Source organism: Equus asinus, chromosome 24, assembly GCF_041296235.1.
Source record: "Equus asinus isolate D_3611 breed Donkey chromosome 24, EquAss-T2T_v2, whole genome shotgun sequence".
In the NCBI taxonomy this organism is placed as follows: domain Eukaryota; kingdom Metazoa; phylum Chordata; class Mammalia; order Perissodactyla; family Equidae; genus Equus; species Equus asinus.
Window position 1 is genome coordinate 44641537 of NC_091813.1, and position 10364 is coordinate 44651900.

A 10364-nucleotide genomic window follows, 5' to 3' on the forward strand; every position below is an offset into this window, starting at 1 on the left:
TGTACAGTCATAATGTAATATGTATTTATGTTACAGTCAAAAAAGTTTGAAAATCATAGATCTAAATTTTTCTTGAATTATCCTCTGCCACTCTTTATACACTTTTAATATCTAGGCAATACGGCACTTTTTATGTATTTGCTGTATTTACTTTGAAACTTTAGACTACTTTTCTCTTACCTGTAGCTGTTTGGCCACTTTTGTTATCTTGTCTAACCCAATTTATAATTAATAGGGTCTGAGTGTAGATTAACTAATTATAGGCCAAGCCTCAAGAAGAGTTACATAGTCTTGACATTGGATTGAAAAAACCCCAAAACACCAAAATAGATTTGCTAAAATCACCAAATCCCACCAAAGCCCTGGGAGAGGAGGGGACGGCGAAGTGCCTGGGCAGCCCTTAGTCCTAAGCTGCTTGGAAAAGAAGGGCATAAACAAGAGAATTAATTTTTTAATGGAAGTTTAGTGCTCAGAATATCTGGAGGAGTGAGCAGGAAGGAGATCCGGAAATGGGAAAGCACTCAGAGTCTCGCAGACTCCTCTGGTCCAGAAGTAGCCCACTGGGAAGGGCTTTGAAGGCATCAGATGCCATCTGCATTCTCCTCCTCTCAAGGTCCTGGTTATCTTGTGGGTGGGGAGATCCAGGTTTGCTTACAGGGGTCTCCATGGAGCTCCTTGCTGAAGTGTTTGTGTCTGCCCGGAACTTATCTCAGAGCTGCATAGCTGTCCACTTGGTTGGAGGAGAGGAAGGGAAGGTAAAAACTGGGATTCCAGACTCCCTTATCTTATTCTTATTCTGGGTGGCGACACTAACACCAAGAGAGCCAAAGCACACAGAGTCTGTGAAAATACTCAGTGTAGAAAATTTGATGTAAACAGTAAGGAAGCATTTATAATAGGATTTTAATTGGCCCTATGAAAAGAGTTTGCAGATTATGTAAGTAGCAATATTTGTGGTCATTTTAGGATTTAGCGGTTACCACTTAAGAAGTCTGCCTTAGCCGCAGACCTAGGAAGTGGCAGAGCCAATCTTCTGACTTGCAGGCCACTGCATTTTCCTGAAGTCCTTCACAACTCCTACATAAACAAGGAAAAATGCGGTGGCGGGTCGGCGCAGAAACATTAGTGGCCATTTATCTCCCTACTTGGGCGGAATATACTTACGGTGTTCACAGAATGCAGAGTGCCCTGGGATTAAGAAGCAAACCAAGGCTGCAGTTGTGCATTTTTTTCACAAGTGCTTTTCTGCATTATCCATGAACTCACTTGGGATTCTAGTACTTCTTGGGGTTCTCAAAGTGCCCCACTTTTCACTGTTACTGAAGAGAGCATAGGGGTGTCGTTTCAAGGGACTATGTCTAGGTTGCTCTGAAGCCAGCAAGTTGGTTTTCAGTCAAGTTTACAGTGTCAAACTCAACCACGCTGCTTTCCCAAAAGATTTCCTGACTCCTTGTTTCATCTGTCACCACTGAAGTAATTAACTTTTCTAATGTGCAGAGAAGGAAGTAACCCGTTAATACTTTATTCTGAGAAATTGCCATCTGATTTTTGGATGTGGGCTTTACATATAAGCACTACGGATTAGTTGAAATAAGAGCTCAATTCAATCTAGGATTTTTTTTTGAGAAGATTATTTTCCTTCTTTATTAAGAGACTAAAATATACTTATTTGAAAATAGTTGATAAAAAAGAATAAAGAATGACTCCCATTAAAAAAGTCTTTTAACCCCAAATCCTACCTATGTCATGTTGGAATTAGAGATGATCCCGGATGGGTTTAACTCATGCCATTGAAAATTAAACTTTATTCAATAAGATTGCATTTCCAAATAATTGCTGTAATTTTCATTTTTCTGATACAGATGAAGAGCTAGCACTGGGTGGCAGTTTTGACCAAGACCTAAAGAATTATCACAGACTCCACTGGGAAACAGAATTCCAACCTGTGGCGCAGCAGCTTCTAAACCGAATTCAGAGTCATCACAGCTTCCTGGAAGCCCTGCCTATTCCTTCTTCCTAACATGGTGAAATTAACAACAAACAGGAAGTCAGGTCTCCTTCATTCTTAAGAAGTGGTAACAAACGTGAACATTTTTTTTCAGTATTAAGCAATATTGAAAGTTTTCAGGTACTGATTTTAGTGAGTAGTCTAAGTATTTTAAAAGAAGCATTTCTTCTTGTTAGGTATTATGGAAAAATGAATATACATGTTGTACTTTCTGCTCGGAGCAATGTAAGATGAAAATATATGCATGGTTTTTCTAAGTAAATGACTTTTTCTTCTATTCTTTATTAAATAACTTAGTTCTAGTCTTAAAATCCTGATTTGACAATTCTGGACTTGAAGCGCTTGTCAGTTCAGTAGTTAAATGAACTGTGCACCGAAGACTATTAGGCTTTGTGTATAGAAAGAATGGTGGTCAACACTATTAGGAATATATTTCCACATAAGTATCTGTGCTAATTCTTATGTCATCTAGTAATTTTCTGGGTTAGGTACCAGTATTTTTCTGGTTCTCATATTAAGAGGAGTAAGCAGAAAAACTTAAAGAAGACTGCTTTGAGCCATCTACTCTATTAAATAAGCAAAATAGATGAAAAAGGGAGTATTTTACCTCCTTCTTTTCATTTGAAATAAAATGACTAGACTATCCTTATAATTGTAACTCTCCGTGACTAGGGAGGTGATATCCTAGAAAGAGTGTAGGCTTAGGTGTATGGCAGATCTCAGTTGAATGCTAGCTCTCCGCTGCTTGGGCCTTGGGCAAGTAACTTAATTTCTTTAGCTTCAACTCTAAAATGGGGATAATTCCTATTTTATTATGGTGTAGTTTAGAAAAAAACCATTAAATGGGCAAACTGTCCAGTACAGTGTCTGATGTGTAGTAGGTGTTCAATAAATTATAACATTATGATGGTAATTAGTTTATTAGTTTGCCATTCTTTGTAGGATAAGTTTGGCCTTTGAATAAATGATAAGAACCAAAGAAATTGAAATTACTGTTGTTATCCTATACTAGCCAAATGAAGATTTGGAAATAAAAGTAGATTTACTACTCTGCTTGGAGAAAAGCTGTTATTAATGGCTCATCTCTCACGCTGCAAAATACCAAGATTAATGGGATAAAGGCAGGCAGCCCAGACTGGCTGGGCTCTAAAGCCTATTAGAAAAAAACCTAAATTTCCAGGAACAAATACTTTCCAAGGGCTCTTTTAGTCTGGGGCTCATCCCTGGTTAGGGCTCAGCAAAATCCTCTAGGGACACTCACCTTGTTAGAGTCATCCGTAAGTATACGCTAGCAGACTCACTCCAGTAGAAGACATCATTTTAAGTCTGGAAGCTGATCTCTCAAAAACATTTAAGGATCTAAGTCTGTTTGTTTTGTTTTCTTTTGTGAAGAAGACTGTCGCTGAGCTAACGTCTGTGCCAATCTTCCTCTACCTTATGTGGGATGCCACCACAGTGTGGCTTGACAAGCGGTGCTAGGTCTATGCCCAGAATCTGAACTGGCAGACCCCAGGCCACCAAAGTGGAGTGGATGAACTTAACCACTGTGCCCCAGGCTGGCCCCTCTAAGCCTTTGTTTTATCCATAGCAGGCTATATATTCTACTTTCAGTGAAAAAGATCAAACTTTTTTTCCCTCTAAAACAGCTCCTTCGGTATTCATAACTGATGTAACTACTCATGGTGGAATACCATTATACTCGTTCTCCTCCATACTAAACGCCTCCCCGTCAGACTTATGTGCAAGCTGGACCATTTGGAACCATATACCCACCTTTAAAAAAAAATTGTGGTAAAAAAGACATAACCTAAAATTTACCGTCTTAACTATTTTTAAACGTACAGTTCAGGAGTGTTAAGTATATTCACATTGTTCTGCAACAGATCTCCGGAACTTTTTCATCTTGCAAAACTGAAACTCTATAGCCATTAAACCACCTCCCATTTCCTCCTCCCCTACAGCATCTAGCAACCACCATTCTACTGTCTCTTTCTATGAATTTGACCAGCTTAGATACGTCATATAAGTGGAATCATATAGTATGTATCTTTTTGTGACTGGCTTATTGCACTTAGTATAATGTCCTCAAAGTTCATCTATGTTGAGCATGTGACAGGATTTCCTTCCTTTTTAGGGCTGAATAATATTCCCTTGTACGTACATACCACACTTTGTTCATTCATCCACCAATGGACATTTGGGTGGCTTCTACGTCATGGCTGTTGTGAATAAAGCTGCTATGAACATGGGTGTGTAAATATCTCTTCAAGATCCTGCTTTCAATTCTTTTGGATATATACTCAGAAGTGGAGTTACTGGATCATATACTAGTTCTATTTTTATTTATTTATTTATTTTTTTGCTGGGGAAGATTCACCCTGAGCTAACGTCTGTTGCCCATCTTCCTCTTTTTTTTTTTACTTCCCCAAAGCTCCAGTACGTACTTGTGTATTCTAGCTGTAAGTCCTTCTAGTTCTTCTATGTGAGCTGCTGCCACAGCATGGCTATTGACAGATGATTGGTGTGGTTCCATGACTGGGAACTGAACCTGGGCTGTTGAAGCAGAATGCACCAAACTTTAACCACTAGACCATCAGGGCTGGCTCTAGTAGTTCTATTTTTAATTCTTTGAGGAAGCTCTATACTGTTTTCCATAGAGGCTGCACCATATCACATTACCACCAACAGTGCACAAGGGTTTCAGTTTCTTCACATCTTCACCAACTTATTGTTTCGTTTTTGTTTTGTTCAATAGCCATCCTCATGGGTGTGAAGTGATATTGCATTGTGGTTTTGGTTTTCATTTCTCTAATAATTAGTGATGTTGAGTATCTTTTCATATGTTTGTTGGTTATTTGTATAACATCTTTGGAGAAATGCCTATTCAAGTCCTTTGCCCATGTTTTAATTGGACTATTTGTTTTTTGTCATTGAGTTGAAGGAGAGCTTTATATAGTCTGGATATTAACACCTCATCAGATATATGATTTGAAAATATTTTCTCCCATTCTGTAGGTTGCCTTTTCACACTGTTGATTGTGTCCTTTGCAGAGAAGTTTTTAAGTTTGATGTAGTTCCATTTGTCTATTTTTTTCTTTTGTCTCTGCTTTTGGTGTTACATCCAAGCAAGCATTGCCAAATCCAATGTTCTGAAGCTTTTCCCCTGTTTTCTTCTAGGAGTTTTAGTTCTTACATTTAGTCTTTAATCAATTTTAGTTAATTTTTGTCTATGGTGTATGGAAAGGGTCTAACTTCATTCTTTTGCATGTGGATATCCAGTTTTTCCAGCACTGTTTGTTGAAGAGACTGTCCTTTCCTCATTGAATGGCCCTGGCACCCTTGTCAAAGTTTATTTGACTATATACATGAAGGTTTATTGGGATCTGGGCTCTGTTCTATTCCCTTGGTCTATATGTCTGTCTTTATGCCAGTACCACACTGTTTTGATTATGTAGCCTTGTGATATGTTTTGAAATCAGGGTGTGTGAGACCTCCAACTTTGTTCTTTTTCAAGATTGGCTATTTAGGGTCCTTTGAGACTTCATATGAATTTTAGCATGGATTTCTCTATTTCTGCAAAAAATGGCATTTTTAAAGACATTGCATTGAATCTGTAGATTGCTTTCAGATGGTATTGACATCTTAACACTATGAAGTCTTCTGACCCATGAACATGAGAGGTATTTCCATTTGTCGTCTTTAATTTCTTACAGTAACATTTTGGACTCTTAAGGGTACAAGTCTTTCAACTTCTTGGTTAAGTTTATCCCTAAGTATTTACTCTTTCTGATGCTATTGTAAATGGAATTGTTTTCTTTATTTCCTTTTCAGATTGTTCCTTTTTAGTTGTATAGAAATGCAACTGATTTTTGTGTGTTGATCTTGTATCTTGCAACTTTGCTGAATTTATTAGTTCTAACAGGTTTTTTTGTGTAATCTTCAGGATTTTCTACATATAAGATAATGTCATCTGCAAATAGAGATAATTTTACTTTTCCTTTCTAATTTGGATGGCTTTTCTTATCTTGCCTAATTGCTCTGGCTAGGACTTCCAGTACTATGTTGAATGGGAGTGGTGAGAGTAGGCATCCTTGTCTTGTTCCTGATCTTAGAGAAAAAGCTTCCAGTCTTTCATTAAGTATATTAACTATGGGCTTTTCATAAATGGCCTTTATTACATTTAGGTAGTTTCCTTCTACTCCTAGATTGTTGAGTGTGTTTCGTTTTTATTGTTTTTTTTTTTTTTATCATGAAAGGGTGCTGAATTTTGTCAAATGCTTTTTCTGCATCAATTGAGATGATCATGATTCCTTCCTTCATTCTGTTAACACAGTGTATACATTGACCAATTTTTGTATGTTGAACCATCCTTGCATTCTAGGAATTAATCCTACTTAATCCTTTTAATGTGCTGCTGAATTCTCTTTGCTATTTTGTTAAGGATTTTTGCATCAATATTCATCAGGAATATTGGTCTGTAGTTTTCTTGTGTCTTTATCTGGCTTTGGTATCAGGGTACAACTGGTCTCACAGAATGAGTTTGGAAGTGTTCCCTTCTCTTCAATTTTTTGGAAGAGTTTGAGGAAGACTGGTGTTAATTCTTTAAATGTTTGGTCGTATTCTCCAGCGAAATTGTCTGGTCCTGGGCTTTGTTGAGAGGTTTTCAATTACTGATTTAATCTCCTTACTATAGATCTGTTCAGATTTTCTATTTCTTTATGATTCAGTCTTGGTAGGTTGTGTGTTTCTGAGTTATCCAATTTGTTGATGTACAATTGTCCATAGTATTTTCTTATAATCCTTTTTTGTTACATTAGTTGTAATGCTCCGTTTTTCATTTCTGATTTTACTTATTTCAGTCTTCTTTCTTTTTTCTCTTAATCTAGGTAAGGGTTTGTCAGTTTTGATCTTTTCAAACAACTCTTAGTTTTGTTGATTTTTTTCCTATTGTTTTTCTATTGTCTATTTCATTTATCTCTCCTCGAATCTTTATTATTTCCTTCCTTCTGCTAGCTTTGGGTTTAGATTGTTCTCTACTTTCTTGAGACATGAAATTAGGTTGTTGATTTGAGATCTTCCTTTTTTATTAATGTAAGGATGTATAGCTATAAACTTCTATCTTAGCACTGCTTTCACTGTATCCCATAAGTTTTGGTATGTTGTGTTTTCATTTTAATTTGTCGTGAGTTACTTTCTAATTCCTTTTGTGATTTCTTCTTTGATGCATTGGTTGTGTAAGAATGTGTTGTTTAATTTCCATATACTTGTGGATTTCCCAGTTTTTCTTTCTGCTATTGATTTCTAGTTTCATTGCATTGTGATCAGAAGAGAGACTGTGTATGATTTCAATCTTTTAAAATTTGTTAAAACTTGTTTTGGGCCTAACATAGACAATCCTGTAGAATGTTCCATGTGCCCTTGAAAAGAAGATGTAATTCTGCTCTTGTTGGATGGAGTGTTCTGTATATGTCTCATAGGTCCAAGTGGTCTATAGTGTTGCTCAAGTCTTCTGTTCCTTACTCATTTTCTTCTGGTTGTTCCATCCATTATTGAAAATAGGGTATTGAATCTCCTACTATTATTGTGGTGGTATGTATTTCTCTCTTCAATTCTGTTAATGTTTGCTTCATATATTTAGGAGCTCTGGTATTTGGTGCATATATATTTATAATTGTTATACCTTCCTGGTGAATTGACCCTTTTGTCTGCTATTAGTATAGCTGCCTCTACTCTTTTGGTTACCATTTTGATGGGATATCTTTTTCCATCCTTTCACTTCCAGCCTATATGTGTCCTTAGATGTAAGTTAGTCTCTTGTAGATAGTATATAGTTGGATCCTCTTTTTAACTTTATCCCTTCAGCCAATCTATGTCTTTTGATTGGGGATTCAATCCATTTACATTTAATGTAATTACTGATACGGAAGAACTTACTATTACCACTGTTTTTTGTATGTTTTGTAGCTTTTTTGTCCCTTGTTTCCTCTCTTGCTCCTTTGTGTTTCATTGATTTTTTTTTTTTTTTAGTGACATGCTTTGATTTGCTTCTCATTTATTTTTGTGTAAGTTCTTGAGATATTTTTTTTTTGTGGCTACCATGGGGCTTATATAAAAAAAAAAATCAAAGTTATAACAATCTATTTTAAACTGATAACAACTTGAATTGCATACAAAAGTTCCACTCCTTTACAGCTCTGCCCAACCCCACTTTATGTTATTGATGTCACAAATTATATCTTTATGTATTTTGTACCCATTAACATAGATTTGTAGTTATTTTTTATGCTTTTGTCTTTCAAATCCTATACAAGAACTAAAAGTAGACATACATGCCAAAATTACAGGAATACAGGTTTCTATATTTGTCCATATATTTACCTTTACTGGAGAACTTTAATTTTCATATGGCCTTGCATTGCTCTGTAGCATCTTTTTGTTTCAACTTAAAGAAAGTCTTTTAACATTTCTTGTAGGGCAGGTCTAGTGGTGATAAACTTCCTCAGATAAACTCTGGGAAAGTCCTAATTTCTCTATTTTTAAAGAACAGTTTTTCTGGATATTTTATTCTTGGTTGATAATTTTTCCTTTCAACACTTGGAATTATCATTCTACTGCACTCTGGCCTGCAAAGTTTGTGTTGAGAAACCTGCTGATAATATTGTAGAAGCTCCCTTGTACATGACAAGTTGCCTTCAGGATTCTTTTTCTTTGACTTTCATCAGTTTGATTATAATGTGTCTCAGTGTGGGTCTCTGGGTTTATCCTGCTTGGAGTTTGTTGAGCTTCTTGAAATAGTATGCCCATTTCTTTCCTCAAATTTGGTTAAGTTTTTGTCCATTCTTTTAAATAAGTTCTCTGCCCTTTTTTCTCTCTCTCTTCTCCCATGACGTGTATATTGGCCTCCTTGATGGTGTTCCATACATCCCTTGAACCCTTTTCACCTTTCTTCAATTTTTCTTTTTGTCCCTTTGACTTGATAATATCAAGTAACCTGTCTTTAAGTTTGCTGGTCCTTCCTTCAGTCTGATCAGTTTCCTGCTGCACTCCTCTAGTGAATTTTTCAGTTCGATTATTTTATTCTTTAGCTCCATAATTTGTTTGGTTCTTTTTTATAGTTTCTATCTCTTTATTGACATACTCATTTTTTTCATGTATTGTTTTCCTGACTTCTTTACCAATCTTGTCCTTTTTTAGTTCACTGAGCTCTTTAAGACAATTGTTTTAAATTCTTTGTCAGGTAATTCAAAGATCTGCATTTCTTTAGTGTCGGTTTCTGGAGAATTATTTTGTTTCTTAGACTGGGCCATGTTCCCGTTTCTTTATATGCCTTGAACTTTGTTGAGGTTTGGGCATTTGAAAAATAGCCACCTCTTCCAGCCTTTACAGACTGGCTTTGCCAGTCAGCCTGGCTACAGGTTCTGGGATCTCTCGAACCTTTTCTGGGGATCTATCTTCTCTGGGCTTGTGTATTCCAGGATATACGCTTTTTAACAGTTTTAGTTTCCCTGAGAGGCTTGCCCTTGTTTCTTCTCAGGAGCTTTTTGTCTCAGTTGCTATTATATTCCTGTCTGTAATCTCTTGCGCCCCCTGTGCCTACCTGCAGAACTGTAGGCTCCCTGCTGCTGTAATGCACTTTTGTGCTACCTTCTGTTTTCACTGGCCTCCAACCAGCATCCAAACCATGCCACCACTCCCACTAGTGCTCCTAGTCAGGTCAGACAGAGTCTAGTCCCTCAAGCAGGCCCCAGAGAAGCCAGAATAGTGGACACATTTTCTACTGTTTTCTTTCTGTCCTGAGGGAGGAGATGGGAATTTCCCCTCAGTTGTGCCTTGCTGTGCTAGGTAGGGGGAGGGGCTAGGACCAGCAAAATGCTACAGTTTTTCCTACACTTTTTGGTGCAGCCTCCAGCTGGTTTTGTGTTTGCCTGGGTGCTGTAGCTTCCCAACTAGTTTCTAGAGTTCTCACAAAGGTATTTGGTCCTTATACTGTTGTTAACTCAGTGTCTCTAAAGGGAATGAGGACCTGGAGCGTCATTGGTGATGTCACTCCCCATCCGCCTGCCTTCTGCTATCCCTTGACATTCACTAGTCACAAATATGCCAATAAACTTCCACAATATTTTAATGATGGAAAACATGCTTATCCAACAAGTTTTATTTACCTACTTATGTACCAATGGTCTGTTATCAAAACTAATTTGAAATAGCTAAACCATTAGAATAAAAATCCCTTTGCTTTCAAATGAATTTTAAGTTAAAAATATCACCACCATTTATAGGAAGTTAAACTTAATTAACTGTAGTAAATACAGAAGTGTTTGGAATTTAAGCTTATTCTTATAGCAAGAGATACTGA

At 36.9% G+C, this 10364-nt stretch overlaps 1 protein-coding gene across 6 annotated transcripts in view; it reads left to right on the top strand.

The window, feature by feature from the left end:
- Positions 1–3061, top strand: part of ARMC2 (armadillo repeat containing 2) — a 98232-nt gene extending 95171 nt beyond the window's left edge. For all 6 annotated transcript variants that reach the window (XM_014839035.3, XM_014839038.3, XM_014839036.3 and 3 more), the window contains exon 18: positions 1863–3061. In XM_014839035.3, coding sequence (XP_014694521.1) covers positions 1863–2020 — 158 coding nt within the window. In that variant the 3' untranslated portion in view covers positions 2021–3061. The remainder of the gene's footprint in view (positions 1–1862) is intronic.
- The last annotated feature ends 7303 nt before the right edge of the window (positions 3062–10364 follow it).